Here is a 21565-nt window from a genome sequence, read left to right as displayed (position 1 = left end):
TCTGCATACTGATCACCAACAGCCATTACTATTTTTGGGGGACAAATTTCTCTGATCAGGAGAATCCAAAAGCTGAAGTGGAGGAAGAGCGATGCGTGTTTAGTGGTGGCAGTTGAGCAGGCACTTCACAGCGGCATCAGCTGGCAAAAATGCGTCTCAGACCACTTTCTGAAATGGTTTGAGCGATCAGACTGAAATTTTAAATGGGTGCTTTTACACCTGAATATTTTTGCACATAATATCTATCTGGGTATAAACCTGATACTCAAGACGCATGAAATGATCAAGTGTGAACAGGGTCTTTGTTTCTCCGCATAGGCCAGGAAGGAGAAGTGCAGGACCTCAGGTGTTGAGACAGGGCCACAGTTTAGGGATAAAGGAGAACAAAGAGGAATAAGAGTAGAAAGATAACAGGAAAGAAAGATCGAGGGCATCTTTTACAGGATCAAGGCAGTGATTCAAGTTCAAGGGCCAGTATTCACTATTTGTCTAAGAATGAGGAGTGCTGATCTAAGATCAGATCACCTTGTGGTTACGCTAAACGCTATGGACTTGCTCAACATTAAGCCTAATACTTGACGTTTAACAAAGAAACTGAATCTACATAGTTGAGAAAACAAAGCTACAATTAGTGCATTTTAAACTTAGTTTGTAGGTTGTTCAGGTCGTCACAGGCGTGCGCTTCACATTTCAAATCTACTTTCTCTCACACATGCATGCATAAAATGCACTAACTGTAGACAACAAGCCAAGACTGAGCTAAATCCAAGTTTTGCTTTCCTCGACAACCCTCCTATTCTGGGTCACTTGGTGAATATAAGCCCTGGATTTAAGGCCAATTGATGGATAATCATCAAGTAAGGAACTGGAACAGATTAAAACTGGATGCAGGACTAGAACTCATACAAGATATATGACATATAGCATAGTTTTCTTTTTCTGTGATATCCTCCTGTTCTTCTCTTATTGTTCTAATCCAACATATAATTTTACATATATTTATATATTTATATATATATATACTTCTGAACATCGAGTATTATATTAAAACACGGCTTTTTTCAAAGGTTGTTATGCACAATATATAAATGTATCTTACAAGAATATACACGTTTTTAAGTCACAATGATCATTACAGATACATCCAAGCATTCAACGCGATACCTTTGGCTTGAAGGTTAGTTTATGTATGAACAAAAAAAACAGAGGGAAAAAAATGTTGGAACCTGTTCAGACACTTACCATGTTGTTGTGAGTTCAAGTTTTATGTTTTAGAATTTCACACCATTTTCATGAGATTAACCTCATGTTGTGTGACACTAAAATCTGAATATTTGAACCAGGTAATACGAGAAAAGGAAAGGAAGTAAACTGGGCAATATTTCAAGTTTGTCATTCTACATGTGCAAGTCAATGTTGAGGAAAAAAAAAAATGCTACAACTCGTACACCAAGCCACGATCACTGACCTCTTCAGAGTCAGAGTTGTTTTAAAAAAAAAGGGCTTGAAAAGTGGCAGGACAAAAGAATCCTCTTCTCCGCTCTTTTCTCTCCCTTCTTCCTGCCGTTTTCCCAGCAAGGAAAAAAAGACTGAGCACAGAGTCAGGTAACTCCACCTAGTTGAAGGTTGCAGGGAGGACTAAAAGAGCCCGACGTGCATCTCTTCTTTTTCAGTGCCTCTTCCTCCCTGTGTCGCTTTTTCTCTCTCCCTGTTGTTTGTACTACTCGCTCGGCCTCTCACTCACTGTCTGTCTCCAACTCTGTGTCGGACCACTCCACAGGCTGCAGGCGGCCCATTTGCTGGGCGTACTCTATTACGGCTTTGTAGCAGAAGTAGTACTGGTCCCACGTCTGGATGCTGAAGGCGCGTTGTGTGCGCATGCGCCGCACTGTCTGCTTCACGTCCACTGTGCCAATGTCTTCCAGCCGCGAGAGGCAGATGTCCAATGTGCAGAACGTACCTAGCGAAGACCAGAGATTGTGTGAATGGTGGATAAGTTAATAAAGCTCAAATGGTAAGGACTGTACAGTCAGCTCCTTAAGCATTTGGATGTCCACAAAGTTACTTATTTTATCTGTTTACCACAGCATACTGAAGTTGAAATTAAATAATGAACACAAACTCAAAGTGAAAGGTGTAGGAATTATAACCATTTACATACATAGCCAGTACATACTTTTTACAATTGGATGAACTAACAACAAAAATTAAACTGTTATTGGTAACATCTTGTTGTAGTCAATGATTGCCCAAAGTCTGGAACCTACGGACATCATCAGACGCTGGGTTTCTTCCCTGGTGATGCTCTGCCAGGCCTTTACTGTGGCTGTCTTATGTTCCTGCTTGTTCTTGGGCCATTTTACCTTTAGTTTTGCCTCAAGTTTTGTTCAACAAAGTTACTGTTATTTACTGACCTAACTGTATAAGACAAAAAAAATATAATAGAGCTGGATGACCGTCAAATTCTTCATCCATGTATCAACATTTCAGTTTTTCACAATATAATATTGCATATTTACTGCAGCTACAACGGAGCTACAAAATAGCGAAACTTTAAAAAGCTATTTAACAGATATGTAACATCCATTAAAGATATTGTCTGTAATCTGGATCCACTTTGGTTAAAGCTGATATTGCACAACAGGCAATCTGCAAACATTGCAGTATTAACAAGGGAAACACTTGTTTTATATACAATATTTTAGATTTATGGTGTTCTGCTCCAAACACAGAATTTGTGGTGCAATTATGACATGAATAACATGAGCTAGGTAAGTAAACTGTATTTGAATGCTGCTACTACTACATTCTCATGCCTCGTACTACATCTACACCAAAAAGTCACGACTCATCCTGGCTAGGTAGTCAGTTGCCTATTACTTTTCATGTAGCACTTTATTTGATATGTGAATCCAGGCTGTGCTCTTTTTTGTGGTTCTTTACGGATGTGAAAGCTGGACAATACAAAAGCAGAACAGGAAAAATACTGATGCAAAGATGGCAAAGAAAACACCTGAAATTCACCCTCACCCTTTCAGTTAAAGCCCAGATAATAAAACTGAAGCTGCATTATTTTGGACATACAGTGCTGTTTGAAAATCTGTGAACTATTCGGCATTAAGTGAACTTCTGCATAAATGTTACTTAAGACTTAGATCTTCAATGAAGTTAACAACAGATAAAGAGAGCCCAGTAAAGCAAATAACACACAGTTTATTGAACTGTACTCAAACACATAATATCTTTATAAGAAAAAGTATGTGAACCTCTGCCTTCACTAACTGGTGTGAACACTTTGAGCAGCAGTGAATTCAAATGGCTTCTGTAACTGTTGATCAGCCCCGCACACTGACTTGGATGAACCCTGGCCCATTCCCATTTACAGCACTGCATTAATTCTGCTATGTTAGGGGGCTTTCTTGCATGAACGCTACATCTTAGGTCCTGCCACAACATTACTACAGGATTAAGGGCTGACTCCGCCATTCCAATATGCAACATTTCTTCTGCTTCAACTATTCTTCGTAGACTGTCTTTAGGGTCGCTGTCTTTCTGCAGGACCCACCTTCTGTTGAGGTCCAGTTTACAGATGGATACCCAAATATTCTCCTGTAGAATTTCTTGAAACAATCCAGAATTCATAGCTCCATCAGATAGCTACAAGCTGTCCTGATCCAATAGCAGTAAAAAACTATGATACTGTCGCCACCATGTTTCACATCTTCAAGCCATCATGCCACACATTCTATTCTTGTTCAGTGTTCACCTAATATCAGTGCTCACGAGTCCAGCATCAGGCAGAGTAAGAGAGGCCTACAGATCCATAGATGTTATACCAGTGTTCTTTGTGATCTCTCAGAATATTATACCTCTTTCTCTTGGAGTCATTTTTGCTGAACAACCGCGTCTGGGAAGAGTAACAATGGTGTTGAATTTTTTCCATTTGTTTCGACCTGACTGTGGATTGGTTAAGTCCAAACACTTCAGTAATTGTTTCAGAACCTCTTCCTTCCTAATGAGCACTGGCAAATGTTTTCCTGAGGTCCTTATAGTTCTCCTTTGAACTGAGACATGGCATGCACTAGGGATGGGTGATATGGCAAAATATAACATCACAATATTTGAAGACAACAATATTTTGTGCTTTATGAAACATGAAGTCAGTCAGTGTTCTTAAAATACGGACGACAGCCAAGATATGCTCCAAAAGCATATAAAGCATATAACGCAAGCAAGTAATGTATCACGATCAGGGGTGGACAAAACACACAACTCCATTACTTGAGTAAAAGTATAGATACTCCCATTCAAATATTAGTCCCATACAAGTGAAAGTTGTTCAGTCAAATTTTACTGGAGTACTTGGTTTTAAAAATACTTAAGAGTACATTTTTAATGTCAACGCGTTGTTGTATTGTTGCCACAATGCATTTCCAGAACCTAATGACAAACAACCTACTGAATGCACTAACTTGTTTGTAGGACCTGTAGAATAAAAAGCTTGTGGAATATGCTACAAATCCTAGCTATTAGTATGTGCTGTGTTAACAGTTGTGGTCTGCTTCGGTCACCAGATTCGTCACACATTTGCAAACATATTTGCGATTTTCAAGTTGCATCTCTTATCTACTGCAGTGGATATGATTGTATAAGTGAACACATCACAGCCACCTGCGAAAAAATCCATAAAAATCCATTTAAAAAAAGTAATTTGACCAATCATAGCATAAAAACTGCAACCACTACAAGCACAGAGAACTTTGTTTAATATGTTTACAGGAATTAAACAAATATTTACAATCCTCAACATGCTTTCTCAGGTTGGACAGCCAATGATGAAGTCTGTGTGCGGTAAACACAGCAAACATTTAAAATGACAGAATCTCTCTTCTTTCAAAAACTTCAAAGATGGACTTGGGACACAGCCATTGGCGCTCTGGTGAGGAAACTTTATCATATTTATCTATCTTAGCAGTAGCCATAATTACAGCCACCAAGTTCAACTGTTCAAAAAATGCAGCACACACTGAAAGTGTAGTGTAGTAATTTACTGTGATTGCTTTTTGTCCAGTGCCGAACACAGTATGGCTTATCATATTTTAGAGAGAAAAAAATAAATCATCCACTGACTTAAAGCTATGCTTCAAAGCAATGAGTAATGAGTAATAATCATAGAACTGTAGTGGAGTCAAAAGTACAATATTTGTCTTTCAAATGTAGTAGAGTAAAAGTTCCCAAAAAAACTGACACTCAAGTACACATACTCAAAAAATGTACTTGTCCACCCCGATCACGATAATGATAAAATATCATATTGCCCATCCCTAGCATGCACACACAAATGTGTGTGGTAAAGACCAGATTTTGATTGAGAAGAAGATTTTTTTAAATAGGGTAGTGTCAGCCACACTCACACCTGACTGTCCTTCAATTGACTGAACCCCCTGACTTTATCACCTGTATCACACTGCTAATTCGAGAGGCTCACATACTACTCACAATCAAAATGTCGATATAATGTTGGATCACTTTCTTCAATAAAGCAATGCAAAAAATATAACTTTGCGTTTGTTTTATTGAGTTCTCTTTATGTATTACTTTTACTTAAATGAAGATCTGATCTCATTTTAGGATGGAGGCAATAAGAATAATCATTGATAAAACACCAAGAAGCCTGAAGACCCAAACAGAAGAGGCCATTCTTGAGAAACACTAAATGCTCACCAGCTAGAATCAACTTGACAGCACTTAATGAAAAGGCCATCGAACTATTGTTTATAAAGTGCTCAGAATCATGATCGGTGCATTCCTATCGTTAATCAATGCTATTTAAAAGCTGGTTGATCAAGCTCATCACATAATAATGCTGGAGTATATAAACAGCTGTAGCAACCTCAACAGCTCTCAGTGTGAATCCAAACATACCTGTCCTTCCGATTCCAGCACTGCAATGAACCACTATTGGAGGGCCCCCTGGAGGGCCTGTCCAATCTGGGTACAGCGTTCGTAACGCAAGCTCCTGCCTCTGTTTAACCTGCGCCCGAAAGTCTAACATGGCTGAAGCAGACTTTGGAACCCCGAAATCTGGCCAACTTACGTAGAGGTAATGAGACACCTCTCTACACTCACCAGTCTGTGAGAGAAAAAAAGAAAGAAATACATAATGACAGACAATGTCAAAAGCACAAGGTTAAGCCTAGAACAACGGTGAAAGAATCAGAAGCTTTACCAGGCAATATCAGAGATACAATCAGAACTGGCAATCTGGGGAAAACCCACAAAAGAATCCCATATCATAGCAGGATCATAGTGGAAATGGCTCTTTTCAACATCTCTTCAGGATGTCTGGGGAAATTCTATTTTGGAAGTTTAAACAAACATGTTTTCACATCCTCAAAGTGGAAACAGACACCATGTCCAATTTTGCATCCCAAGCATATTTCGGAATTTTTTTTTTCATTTTTGTGTGATTGATGCATACAGAATGACAACAAAATTCTCTACAATGCACACTTAATAACTGCTGAGATCAGTGGAGAATCAGGTGCATCACTGCTGACTTGATAATCTTGGAATGTAAGCTTTAAAATGTGCATAATTTTTACTTATTTCATGTACAAAAACAACAGAACTTTTGCACATGACTACAGAGGATATTTTTACTCTGGAACTCTGGAATACTCTGCCCTTAGACATTAGACTTGCTAAGTCTAAGACGTATCTGTATGCCTTAGCCTTTGAGGTTGGACATAGCTAATGTTCTCTGTGTTGTTTGTGGATGAAGCTGCACTGTCTTTGGTTTTATGTTGTTTTACTGTTGTGAAGCACTTTTGTAACCTTAGAAAGGTGCTATATAAATAAATGTTTGTTTGTTGTAATTTTTTTAAAAATTCTGTGACTCAGTAATCAAAAACACCAATTATAAAGAAAGTCATTATCACATGAGAAAAAGTCTTGTGTTATAAGTGTTAAATTTTACTCCACATTAGGGTGTGCCTTGCTTTCCCATATCCAAGCACATTTTAAGAAAGACTACTTTTTATTCAGTTCCATTTAGTCTCTTACATCAAATTCTTTCTAGTGTTTCTAGTTTCTTGCAGCACCTGCTTTGCTTTGGCCTCCATCTCTCACTTTCAAACAATTCGCATTTATTATCAAAAAAAAAGAAGCAACAGTTTCAAAGAAACAGTTTTTAGTTCCTGTGCTGAAAGATGGTCGATCTACTTACGTTTTACAACAATTCTACAGGGAACTCTAGCTCCAAATACTTGTGCTGCTAAAGTAGAAAGGCATGGTGTATAGAAACTACAGCAGTCACAAAAATGTTCGGCAGTAACATCATCCCAACAAAGTAGAGCCTCATTCATTTTCGCATATTTTAAAAGCAAATATAAAACTGTCAAGATTAAACACTGAACAGGAAAAACATCAGACTATTGCTTTGACTCTTGCACTTAACAACCAATGACCTCAATTCACATGAGTATGTTTTAGTAAGAGAAAATGGGCTGCGGTTGAGAAAGAGATAAAGGACAGATGAGAGAGAACAGATGAGTGTGAGAAAGACAGACACACCTGACTGTTATAGAGCTCCAGATGTGACAGTTTAAAGTCCTGAAACATCTCAATATGGACGTTTCTCACCAGGAAGTACCCATACTCTTCTGTGCGGCCTGCTTCCAAAGGCCAGTACTGTCCACACTTCACCCGGCCTCGCTCCACAACTCTGAGAGAGGGAGAGAAATTAAGTATGTTAAACGAAGCTAAGTTTTGAATATCACTGGCACCATAGTTGATTACCTAAAGTAGCAGATTAATTTATAATTCATTATTCTGAAGTAATCTGAGAGAAATTCTACATAGCTGAGCAATGGTTAAAAGACACTTCTCAAACCAGATTTAATAATGTTTATAGAGTACTGTGAAAAAAATTCAAACACCACCATTTCATTAACTTAATTTCCATTCACAAACCCAAAACATTTACATTATTCAATTTTCAATGTCAGGAAAAAATTACACAGAAGCCTCAACTACGCATCATAATTTTAACGGAACAATTTCAGTATTTAGTGTGTCCACACTTCTCATCTACTGTAACTTTTTTTTTCAAAGAAATCTGCAGGGACATTTTTCCACACTTCCAAAGTTATGTCTTTGAAGTTGGTTCCATTTTCTGCTTCTCATGATGCAAGTAATCCTAAACAAATTCAATGATCTTGAGGTCTGGACTGTTCTGAGAACACCAGCACCTTTTTTCTTGATCATCTCAGCAGTGTGCTTAGGGTTGTTATCTTGCCTGGAGAATTAATTTCCTCTCAATCAAACATTTTCCAGAGGGTACTGCATGATGTATCAAAATTTGTTTGTACTTATGAGCATTTACAATGCCTTCAATCAAAGGCAAACCAACCAACACCACATACATCTAAAACTTCACCCTCCACCATGCTTGTTGTAACCATTGTAAAGTCTTTCACTGCTTCAGCAGCATGTACACTGCCACTTGTTACTTTCAAAGACCTCAAATTTAGACTCATCAGGCCATTAAACCTTATCCCGTTTCAGTGTTCTAGTCCATTTTTAAATAAAATACATAAAATACTGGCAGAATTTGTATTACACTTTGTGTTATATGTTGGAGGCCTCTGTGTCATTTTTGGAAAAAAGCAAGAAAGAAAGGACAGGAAGAAGACAGAGGGTATATGAGTGGTGTTTACCTTGTCGTCATTACGATGATTAATACCATTTGCTCCCACACCATTCTCCAGAAATCGGCAAACGTTTTTGGCAAAGGCCCTAAAACCACAAGCATTTTATATGCAAGACTCATCATTAACACAAAGCACACACATATAAAAATCCAAACACATTTATTTCTTTCTTCCTCCCCAAGTTATAAGTTGCAGCCGGAATATTTTAAAGAATTAAATGTAATCTATATACAAATAAGTAAATAAATAAATGATACTGAAACAATAAATCTTACCAAACATTTTTGAAGTATTTACAACAACTTCCAGATCAGAGTATTGACAGGTAATACAAAGAAAGCACTTCTTTGTAAGTATTTACAGGCCAAAAGAATGGTGTATCATTGTAAGGCAGTTAGCTCATCATTTCTTAAAGTAGCTGCAGCATGTGACGTTTGTTTATCTGCTGCAGTGCAGACTAAGCGCTGTGAAGGCTGAGTTTCGCAGCAGGGTGTTGCGCAAGACTCTGCAGATGGTGTGCACACCTGAAGCGAACAAATTAGTGTTTCCATCACTGCTGTTTTCTCTGTGATATGACATGACAGAGGCATCATACAAGCGCCAAGAGGTGAACGTGCTCAGCAAATCTCCCTTCTAATTCATTCATTTTGAATGAAGGACCACGAGCGGCGAGCACAAAGTTACAAAATTCGGAGGTGCACACCCATGCGCTACTCATGATGCTTCACGTATAAGCCTAGCTTGACTCACAGTGAAAAAGCCAGTCATGCAGGTGTCGGTGTGAGAAGCAGCTGCGGTGTGTTTTTCCTCTTACATTCGTGTTGTTAATTCGTCTTCTCCAGTGCTCGAATGTCAGAACATCTTTCACAGCACATACGTCCTGAATGTCACTTTAGTTAGTCGAGATTCATACTAACAACGTGTTAAGCTGGGCCTACACTACATGATTTTTACCGGATTTTAACCTCGATTTGTTCCTGGTGACAAATGTTCACAATCTGAAGTGATCTTCCAAGTTGGGTGCTCGATGATGGCGTAGATGATCGGAGGCCCTCCAATATCAGAAGGTTTGATATTTACAACTCAAAACGGGTCGTGCAGTGTGAAATGTCACACACATGACGCACAGAGTGGAGAAAAAGGTGAAGAGACATGCACCCACACCGCCTGAACAGCGGAGCATGGAGAAAGAGCTGGTGTAAACACAGGCAGATAAGAGCCGTTATCATGTACATAATGTATGAATCCAGTGGTCAAGGCGCTCTTTTTACAATTTCAAGTTAAAATTTCATATTTCTCCATCTCTCTGTGATATCACCATTTCTCAACCCCAAATACACAGGTCTGATCCAGTAAGTTGAGCTTTGTTTGTGTCATGTGATCTCTGAAGAGATTTTGAGCTCTTATTAGTAGCGCAAACTCGTTATGTGAGCTACACTCTCTTTGCCTTGTCGTCTAGTGTGAAGGCTAATTCTGTGACAAACTGACGTTAAGTTTGTGATGCTCGTGATGCTTTTAGAAATCTTTTAAGATTGCAGAAGTTGTGTAGTGTACACCCAGCCTTAGTGAAGCTAGTCCACATTAGTCTCAGTACTATTTTTGCGATCTAGACTCTTCAATGCTTCAAATGTAATGAGATGATGAATCGCATGGGGGGAAGGTCCAAGAAATCCCATGATTTTTCCAATACTTATTGTTTTGCATGACTTTTCCAGGCCTAAAAAACCAAACTTCTTTAAGGATTTTCATGACCGTCCGAACTCTGACATAGCTTCAGCTTAACTGAACAATGGTAGGTAGATCACCAGGACCAGGTCTGGGCACTTCTGGTATAAGAAACATCAATCAGCATACTTACTAACGTCAGCCAAAAGAGCAGTAACTTCTCTTTCTATTTGCATGAAGTTTAGTAGGTCCTGCTCATTTACTAAGAATTCACTCATATTTTCACAATCTTTGGGGTGTCAGAAATATCCCACTAAAGAGCTATTTCCTCTAGTCCAAAACAATTAAGAGGATATTCACCAGTAAATTACATCATATATGAAATACTATGATCAAATAAAGACGTTTCTCACCCTGAGTAGCGATGTAAGCATTTGTCATCTTGTAGCCATCCATGAAACTTGCATTAATGTAGTCAGATGTCTGCATGAAAAAAAAACTCCTTCAGAAAACTATGTAAGAAGAAGGACTGCTTTAAACAGTGCAATTTTTTAACATCTCTTTACAGACTAGTTTCTAAATGAAATCCTATAGCAAGGCATCAGAGTATTTTATATATTTAAAGCCATGGCTCGCAGATGCCTCATTGCAAATGAAAACATGGATTTCTCAGGCTCTAATAGATCAGTGTGGACCATTTTGCTTTGTCCATTACTATTTTTGCAGTCAGACAGACAGAAGTGTTTCAGTAGTAATTTTCCTAAAAGAACCGACTACAATGGTAGTCAGTTACAAACTAGTGGATATCAGTTGATTAAAACAGGGTAAAATATAAGTGGAGTGATGCTGACCTCATCATCCTCATCGTTGAGAGGACAAAGTCGCACGCGAGATTCGTCCAAACAGAGGACGTCACTGTAGCGATTCTTTATTTGGTTAGCTGGTTTCCTGTTGGAACAAGCATCACAGCGTTACATATGAGGGGGACAAACTCTCCCGTGACTATTTCCCTCTCCATTAGGTGAAACATTCTTGTAAATAATGGCTGCCAATTCTGTTAGTTTGTGACCTCTCTAGATTACACTTCAGTCAGGGACTGAATGTTTGGACATCCCTGCGTTAAAGAGGAACTTGAATCAATTTCCATATATCAACAGATACTGAATAAAGAAAACAATGGGCAACAAAATATGAAAGTAATGGGCATGGCGAATAAAGGTGTAAAAACCCATCAATGCATCAATCTGAAGGTGATGATTTAACTGCATCGATCTGAGAATGTCAGACAACTGCAGTTAATGCTAATAACATTACTAAAAGATGTGCTCAATTTGTGACCAAAAATAAACACTTTCAAGCAACTGTCACAACAAAAATGTTTAGTGTATTTCTTTGTCTCTACTATGTTGCTGTGTAAACAGTTCCTTCAATTACTTTTATAAACTCCAAGTATTTTTAAAAAATAACAAAAGAATCCAATCACAACATTTGAGATGTAATGATGTTGAGATGCACTTTTCTCCTGAATGTGAACCTGCAAGTGAAACACATTATCAGGGATGGTCACTGAGCTAGTTGATCATTATGATAAGTGGGGATGGTGGGAAGTGGAGATAAAACGTGACGTTATACATTAATATTATTTTTCCTTGCCCGCTAGAGCACATTTTGACTGAAGATTATGGAAAACCAAGATTTTTGTCTTTTTAATTGTATGGTGTAACTAAGGTCATGAACTAACAAAATAAAAAAAGTCAATTTTGATTTGGGGTTGCCTGGAATCAAATCAAATCACTGTGAGGTCAGATATTTACACCCGAAACTGCAACGTATTTGGTTAAAAGAAATCAAATTCTGCTTAACTTCTTCTACTTGTGAAGGCCCATGAGCTTGCTAATGCAATCAGCATTGTAATCATCATTTGCAGCATTCAATATCTCACTTGGAGTAGTCGAAGGTTTCCAGCAGGCGGTTCTTTGCGGATCTCCTCGTATTCCTGGTAGATGCCTTTCTTTTTCTTGCGTTTGATGTGCTGCACCAGTTCCTGCACAGTCATGCCCCCTGGCTCCGCGACATGTATGGACGTCACCGATGCCTCCCCACCCATTCCTGGCAACCAGCTCATGTCCTGGACGGGGCTGCGGGACAGGGGTGTCTGCCTTGAGGATTTCTGAGGAAGGGGCGGGACTCCATCTCCTGCATCCTCTTCGAAAAAGTCACCTTCCTGCTGGCTGTCCTCGGCACCATTGCCTTCTTGCCTGCAGTTATCGACAGGCATGCCACTTTAGTCACCGAGGCGCCCGCCATGTCTGAGGTGTGTTTTTGGTGCAGGGGTGTGTCGGGCGGCGTGTCAGACTGTGGGGGAGGCTGGTGCCCGCGACCATTTACAACGTTGGCATTCGAGCCTGTGATGAGCCCTGACCCTGGCAGCACTGACCCGTTCCAGTGGGCATGCCTGTGGTTCTGCAGGTTTGCATTACCATCATCCAGGTGGGGGCAGTTGGAGTTAAGTCCGTCTCCAAGGAGGGTGGCCCCCACCTGGGCGGAGGTGTTGGCAGTGATGGGGTTACTGTTGGCCGACTGGTTTTGTTCAAGGGAGTAGGAACGCAATAAGCTGCCCAGGCAGTCCGCAGTGGCGTAGGGTGAGTTGGTGGGGTTGTTGGGGCTGGAGTTGACGCATGACTGGATCCATGCAATATGGCTGTACTGTGATGAGCCTCCAAGGTGCTCTGGGAGGGAGCTGACTGGGATGTGATTGGCCAGTTCATGAGCTTTTACTGTACATACCTGAGAGAAATAAGAATCTACATAAGAACAAAAGCACAAATATTTAAAAACTTTATATACTTGATCATATTAAAACAATGACGAATTTGCTCAATTATTCAACCCCTTTGAAAGTTCTCAACTGATTGAAAACGATATTTGCAGATATATTTGTGATCCGTACATTCATAAAATGAATTTTCAAAGTCAAAAGATAATTGTTTACAGAAGTGTTAAAAGATATACTGACTGGGAAAACAACAGGGCTAAAAAAAATGTGTCAATACCCTTTCTAATGAGTGGCTCTGGATATTTCAGGAACATTCACTCCTAACAGGTGCAAGCCAACTTTCCAACAATCAGTTTATCAAATTTCTTTTCTGCTATAAATGTCCAGGTCAACTGCAAGCTGTGTTGTTGTAAGGAGGAAACATCTAGGAGCAACAACAGCTCTGAGGTGCAGTGGTGGAAATGTGTTCTCTGGAGTGATAAATCACAGTTTAGTACCTTGCAGCCTGACAAATTAATCTGGGTTTGGGGGGATGCCAGGAGAACATTACCTGTCTGAATGTATAGTGTGAACTGCAAAATTTGGTGGAGGAGGAATAACGGTCTCAAGCAGGTTTTTGGTTTAGGCTGGGCCAATGAAGGAAATCTTAATGCAACAGCAGACAGTGACATTCTAGAGGAATGTGTGCATCCAACCCTTGGCAACAGTTTGGAAAATGGCCTGTACAGTTTTAGCATGACAACACTTCCATGCACAATGCAAGGTCTATAAAGACACTTTGCTGAGTTTGGAAGAACTACACTGGCCTGAAAAGAGCTCTCACTTCATCCCATCCAACACCTTTGGGATGAAGTGGAATGCTGACTGCTAGCCAGGCAATATCACCCAACATCAATGCTTGACCTCCCTAATGCTCTTGTGGCTCAATGGAGCAAATCCCTGCAGTCATGCTCCAAAAATGGGAAGTGCTCCCAGATGACTGGAGGCTGTTATGGCAGCAAAGGGGAGGTCTAGCTCTATATTAACACGAGTGTGGAGGGCTATAATCTTCAAGCCATGTAGCATAAGCGTATCATTTATAATCCAGAAAATGCCGTTAAGTTTCAAAAGGGTTGAAAAAGTTTGCAAGGCATCTTTTTGTATACAGTACTATTATATAAATGGATACTAGTTCAAAACAGAAGTATTGTTATATGTCTGCTAAGGTGACATACAGAGTGAAATGGACATACCCTCTCTCTGAGTTTCTCTCGCACAAAAAGACGTAGTACGGCAAACGGAGCTCTGAACCAGAGAGGCGATGACACGATGAATACACACTTTAATCGGGCAGGGAAAGCACCCTTCACATAAATGAAAGTAATGTAAGTACTGACACCAATAGTAGGACAGCTTAATCTTTATAACAGCTGTGGCCCTGTGCAATCAAAATGTTATTCTTAGTGGACAAAGAAACACTTACTTTGAGGAGGTTCAAAATCTTCACACAGAGTTCGTAGTCAAAGTTGGCATAGGTTGAGTTTGTCATGTCATAGATGAATATAAGACCATCTCTTTGAGTCTGAATACTTTAGATACACATGCAAAAAATATTTAATTAATAAACAGTTAATTACTAAAGAATTACACATTAGGGTAAAATAAAGGCTAGCAGGGCAACAGCTTTAAAAAAATTAAGATAACATGCTCTATAATAATCAACATGTAAACAGTCACTAACAGAACTCATTCAACGGACAGTACAAGACACATACACCATAATAACAAACTGTGTAGTGATAATAAACTAACATGTACTATATGCAAGTCTTTTTATCATGATTTCCATTTTGAATTTCCTAAAGTTTTACCAAGTGTGTAGTGTATTTAGTGACCAATGAATATCTGTTCAACTCAAATGTACAGTGGATTTAAAGGGATGCATGTCTTACCTCTCTATGGCCTTGTCCAGCTGATATATGATGGCCTGAAGAACAGCCTTATGGGTAGTATCATCGGGCCGGTGGAGGCGAGCAGTGAAGAGTGCCAAGGCTGCACCCTTTGCATCACGCCCTGGCTACACACATCCAGACAAACAAATCATAAAAAATTCAACAGAAATGCAATAGCACATATTATGAAGGGCTCACAGCATTTACTGGCCATGCACACAGCCATTAACCATGCTGGTTTGAACAATTTGTGGTCACGAATGACACTATGGTACAAATGCAATCCAAACAGAACAAAAAGTTGACTTGATTCTGAACTTTAGTTTCAACAGAATAACTTATTATTTTACTTGTTATTCTTCTCCCTTCCTTTCATGATCACTAATTCAACTAAAAATATAATTAATGTAAATGTACAAGCAGGAATCAGTGTGGAATGTAGAATCATACTGCTTCAAAATTATGCAGAAAGAATTATGGCTGTTGAATAAAAAATCTTGTATCTAAAAACAGACTTACCAGAACTGTGAATTTGCCACTGAGCAGCTCAGTCCTCAGAGGTTCTTCATTAGGATTAATATTGTAGATACCTTCCTTTATCCTAGTATTCTAAACATAAACATATACAAGTAAACACACATTATAATCTGACACAAACCACAGTGTGGCCCTGCTGCCTAATTAGCAAAAAGGGAGCAGTGAGAGTGTCTCATGTGAAAACCACTAAATTATTCTTCAAATATCTTCATCTTCTAAGCTGCTTATCCTCCTGGGTCGAGGGGGTGCTGGAGCCTATCCCAGCATTCACTGGGTGGAAGGCAGGAAACACCCTGAGCAGGTTGCCAGTCCATCACAGGGCAGACATAGAGACATCTACACTCACACACACACACTCACACCTAGGGGCAATTTAGTATCGCGGCACATAAAAACACAACTGGATGAGCAAGAAATCCGACAGGCACACTCTGCATTAAAAGCTAGGTTAGGTCAGGAGTCGACAACCCAAATGTTAAGAAGAGCCATTTTGTCCTTTCACCAAAAATCCAACCAGCTTGGGATCCACAACATTTAATGTCCAATATGTCTCAGTATGCGATAATGTCCTAGTATAGGCTAAAAATATGAACGAAAATGCAGACTTACTTTGCTCTGCTTTAAGATTTAGCTATAGCCGCTTTCCTCCCATTGCCGCCAGAGAACTTTTCTTCAAAAGTAGACGAGTTTCTTGTAAAATGTCTCCCAACATTCAACTGTTTTACAAGGCTGAAGTCACTACTTATTCGCCAGCTTCTTGTTCGAATTTTATCGTTCCACCTTAAATTCTGCCTGAGGTGCCAGAATGTAAATGCGGCACCATATAAGGTGGACCAGGAAAATTCGAAAGAGAAGCTGATTTTATCTTCGCAACTTTTTAGTGTTTGACAGTCTCTTGTTGCAGATTTAACATACCAGGAAACCAACTGCGGTGCTTATAAATGCTAATAAGTCCATTTATCTCCAAATGTTCGTCTTAAATCTCTCTCTTTGCCTTTTCGTTAGCTACTAGCTAGGCGAGACTTCGTTGCTAGGTGACTTGCAGTCTGCACGCCAGTTCTCAGTCGCACATGCCTGTCTCAAAGATATTTTACTGACCCAGCACTCCCCACTCTCTACAACGAGACCAAAACTTATAAAAACACTAAAGAAAACGGGTAGGACAGCTCTAACATGTGCTGCGTGGACATCCTTTGCCACAGGATCTTATTTCACCATAACTGTGCATTTTATCACAGATGAGTGGCAGCCTGCGTCTCATGTGCTCCAAACAAGAGCAGTGAATGAGAGCCTTCTAGTTCACTTGCCACATCACTTCTTTGTTTTATTAATAAAAGATACTGGAAGTAAATTCATTATGGATCATTACAAATACTTTGCTTTAAAAGTACCAAGTCCTCACACAGTGAGAAAAAAGAAATCCTGTATAGAAAACAAAGATGCATCAAGATGCATCGATAATCGTTTTATAATCGCATCGCAGCCCTCTGAATCGTAATCGTCCTGGATGCTGGATCTCAGGGGTCACTATGCAGGTACATAGTGTTAGTGCAGTAATACCTAAGGCTTGCTTACTGTAGGAGAGCTGGAAGCTGCATATCGAATAATGATAAACCTGCGAAAATGAGGTGTTGTGTTACTTTTTGCAAAAACAGGACAAAGAAATCTACATGTAGTTTGATACGCTGCCACAGATTTCCTACTAATGCAGACACATGCAATCTCTTGCCTTTGGCAGCGAACCACAAACAGAGATGTTCAGTTAAGTTCCTATGCAAAATATCTTGTGTATGTGGTGATAATTTTTCACCTGACAGTTACGAGGAAGGTCTCCAGCAGGATATTCTAAAACCAAGCACATTTTTACGGATGACACCTCAAAGACGGGAATCTGAGGGAAGTGCAGTTCAGTTTTTCTTTGTCTTTATTGTGCTCACTTAACGTCATGGGATATGTAATGCTAGCTAAGAGAACAAGGCTGAAGTTCCATTCCACTTTAAATGGTGCAGCAGTTACGTTCTAGTGTCTGAGATGCCACAATATAACTGCTGCACCATTTGAAGTGGAACAGAAAATTCAAATAAGAAGCTAACTTCATCTTCATGTTTAAAGGTGGTCTGAGAAGTCACTAGTCACTAACACATTCCCTTGTGCACATATTCAGGTTCAAACAAATACAGTCGAAGCTCAATTGTGCAGAAAACATGGTCCTCAAATTTGCAATAAGACACTGAATTGACTTTCTGACTCCACTCGCTTACCTTCTCTACATCGGTGTTCTGAATTCTCTGAGCCCTGTCCGAGCCCAGAATGATAGCAAATGTGCTCAGGAAAGAAGTGATTCAGGGTATCCTAAATGGCTGTCCCTTCTTTCAGCGACATGGAGAAGTACTTTTTATACTGCATATGAGTCATACTGTGTTCTAAATTACACTGACTTGTCTGCATGACCTGAATTAAGAATTGGACGCAGTTTGAGTAGGTTGAGAAAAGTTTTAGACATGTATTTATAGTCCAACAGTTTGGAAGATGACTTCCAGTATACGTTAGCAATATTAGCTCCAGTTCTAAACTAGGACAACAAACATGTCTCAGCTAATCGACTGCATGTGGTGTAAGTGGAAAATGAAGTCAATTCGATTTTTTGCCAAACTATCCATTTAAAACCAATGATACAAAGGTACACTAGTCACAGTGAAATAAAACAGCACTCGAATGAAGCTGTGCTTGTTATGAAGAGGGGTCAAGAAGAAATTATACCCTACCTTGTAAGCCTGGAAGAGGTCTATGGCTCTACGGACATCAAACTTTCGCGCCATGAGGAACTTGACTGCAGTGATTTGACTGACGAGGGCGGCATTCTGTGACTGTTCTCTACATCTCACCTCAGCCAGAAACTCCTCCACTGCCTGAGAAAAACACAGATAAAAACATGCCGAATTCATCTGCACATCACCTGCAGCACACACAACTTCCATTACTGCTTACCAGTCAAAAATCAGTGAACATACAACTAGCACACTTAAAAGCATCAGCACTCTTGCACTCATAATCTACAGCTAGCTAAACAGTCAAGTATTCTTACACCTCTTGTACAAGCTGTTTTAAACTTTGACTAAACTAATGCCTCCCTGGGGGCTTGGAACAAACCCTGCCCTGCATCTGTTTAAACTGGAAATCATAACACATTTTTCTTTCACACTGTGACAGATTTTAGAGTGCAACGCGGCATCAGGGAGGGACGTTCAGCTAGCTGAGCTTTTTCTCTCAAAGACAGAATAAGAAAGGTGGGAGGAGGAGGTCAAATATTATATTATCAATTAATAAAATCCTCCCACCTGCTGGTGCAGAGGGACGTTACTGAAGCACAGATCTTTCAATCGAATATTAGAAGATTTTTTTTAATGATGTGATTTGACACTTTGCTTTTGGGGAAAGCCAGCCCCGCTCATTAACAAGCCCATTCTGAGATAAAGTGGGGTTGCCTGAAGATGAAACCATGAAAATGTGCACAACAGGGGGTACGAGGCTGGGAACCTGTTGACTAAACTAAAGTATGGCCTCAGCTTAACTGTCAGTTTTTGCCACAAGTTATCAGTTACAATTAGGGAGGATTGACAAAAAGAGCATCTTCTCGAATCCCAACTAACATACAAACTGTGAGGAGTACAAATTATGTACCCTCGACCATTCATGGCAGGGCACTGTAAGGCAAAAAAAAACTTATTTATTTAGCACTATCAACATTACACATAAAAAACTCAGATAGGTTCACTGGTGGTTATGGATAGTAAATAAAATGGCTATATTTATGTTGCAGACATCGTGACCACAGGTTCACTATCACCACCACTATGAAAGAAATCTGAGTTGGTAAGTTTCTCTACAATAAACCATTTCACGTAAACCACTCTGAATGACTTTGTTTACATCTCAGAGTTATTCATGAATAATTTTAAAAATTGGTGGAATTCCCCTTTATACGCCCCCAGATGTCTGGTTCCTCTCCACAGGTAGTCCACAGGTATCTCTCCACTGGAACATTTCGCATCAAACCATTCTGAATGACTCTTTTACATCTTAACCCTAGAATCATGCAGGCATATTGGACAAAAATTCACTTTAAGTGGAGACTTTTAAGCATGCAAGCGTTTGAAATACGTAGTAAAACAAGAGGAGAATATAGAACAGACAGTTTTATGCAAGAGACCTTATAGCGGGCTAATACAGGGCTGCTGAGTGTGGATGGATATCCCACATTATGAAAATACTGAGACCTATTATAGAAAAGGCTTTGCAAGAGATCAGCATAAGCTAGCTAAATGTGTCCTACCTGCAGTGGCAGCAACAGTGTGCAGAACTGACAAGCAGTCTATCGTTAGCTGAGGCTGAAATGTTTCTTATAATTAAATTCACTCCCTTTCCGTCTAAAAGCAATTTAGCAGGCACGCTAACTAGCCTCGCTAGCGGTAAGCTGCTTCAGAAATGTGACGGACCTTTCCTATGTCTTTCCTTAAGCTTTAGCTGCCTGTGACAGGACTCGCACTAATTACAAATGAATGTGAGATATATTCAAACGCCTCTGTCGACCATTAATAAGAAAGTCAGTAAACATGGCTGAGCTTAGCTCAGTATTTCCCGGGAAAGGTGTTAGCAAGTTAGCTTGCTAACTAAAGCGAACACGGGTTAGAAAACAGCCGCTGGGCCGCGTCTCCCAGGACTAACCGTTCACGCTGTGAAGACGACAGATCACATTCGGGTTTGTCAGTTACGACAAACGGTTAAAACGGCCATAAACACTGCCTGAGGAATGAGGCGGGCGCGGTGAAGCCTGTGTAAGAAAAAAAGAAGAAGAAAACGTGAAGGTGTCTTACCACCTCTTCTTGAGTTGTCAGGGCTTCCGCCATCTTGAAGCCTGAGCAACGTCTGCGGGCGCGCGCCCTTGGCCGTCATGAACGCGCCGCCGCTCCGAGAGCTGCAGTCGGGGACGCGCACTGCGGTGTGCCGGCGTTCGAAGGATGATTCCACATAAAAGTTAACGTACAGACGAACAGCGGTGCTGTCGAGCTTCTCTTCTTCTGAAATGTTTACAGCGGCGTTACGTAACTCAGTGTGCGAGACGTTTAGAGAGGAAGAATGCCTCGCATGTCAGTCTCGTCTGTCATAACTTGTATTTCAGCATTTGAGACCTCTGCCTTCAAACCCGTACAATAATACATGTACGCCTGAATGGTACCATGAATTACAATGTGATCCTGAAAAAGAGAATATTCCCACACAAGTGTATCACCGGCCGGTTAGCTCAGTTGGTTAGAGCGTGGTGCTAATAACGCCAAGGTCGCGGGTTCGATCCCCGTACGGGCCAACATGTTTTCCTTATAGCCATTAGTGAAGTGGTCGTTTAGGTTCAGGGTTCAAACTAATTTTAATGAGTCCCTTAAGCATAAATGTCTGTTACATTATGTATGGTATTTGCTACCTGCCTTACGTAATTTTCTCTTTACAGTTCAGTATTCAGAGGTGAGTGATAACTCCTTGCATGCTCATATGCACTATATGGCCCAGAAGTCTGTGGACACCTCTCCTAATTACTGAGTTCAGGTGTTTCAACCACTCATTGCTAACGGGTGTACAAATTCAAGCACACAGTCGTGGTCTTCATAGACAAACAATAGCAGTAGAATGGGTTTCTTTGAATGTGTTTGAATGTGGCACTATCATATGATCATAAGGTGCCACCCTTGCCACAAGATCATGAGATTTCTGACCTGGGGCAAAAAGGCAACAACACCTCTGCCACGAACCAGTAGCTTCACACCAAGCGCTGAAGTGTGTACCTATCCTCTGTTGCATCACTCACTGCAGAGCTCTAAACTGCCTCCAAAAACAACATCAGCACATTAACTGTGAGTTGGGAGCTTCATGAAATTGGTTTTCATGGT

The 21565-nt window shown here is 40.1% G+C and overlaps 1 protein-coding gene and 1 non-coding gene across 2 annotated transcripts; one reads left to right on the top strand and one right to left on the bottom strand.

The window, feature by feature from the left end:
* Positions 1-1491: 1491 nt before the first annotated feature.
* On the bottom strand, positions 1492-20620 carry ptpn9b (protein tyrosine phosphatase non-receptor type 9b). Its single transcript, XM_036583041.1, is given in 15 exon segments — positions 1492-1960; positions 5926-6133; positions 7576-7726; positions 8721-8799; positions 10793-10862; positions 11231-11327; positions 12322-12338; positions 12340-12662; positions 12665-13166; positions 14388-14498; positions 14618-14723; positions 15087-15211; positions 15606-15695; positions 18389-18532; positions 20498-20620. Coding segments are annotated over 15 exon segments (2280 nt in total). The 5' UTR covers positions 20531-20620; the 3' UTR covers positions 1492-1736.
* A 294-nt stretch (positions 20621-20914) lies between these two features.
* On the top strand, positions 20915-20988 carry trnai-aau. The gene has a single exon. It is a non-coding gene; the product is annotated as a tRNA-Ile (tRNA).
* The last annotated feature ends 577 nt before the right edge of the window (positions 20989-21565 follow it).

This window comes from Colossoma macropomum, unplaced genomic scaffold (genome assembly GCF_904425465.1).
Source record: "Colossoma macropomum unplaced genomic scaffold, Colossoma_macropomum, whole genome shotgun sequence".
Lineage (NCBI taxonomy): Eukaryota > Metazoa > Chordata > Actinopteri > Characiformes > Serrasalmidae > Colossoma > Colossoma macropomum.
Note: the sequence above shows the minus strand (reverse complement) of the source record. Positions and strands in the feature narration are given on the sequence as shown.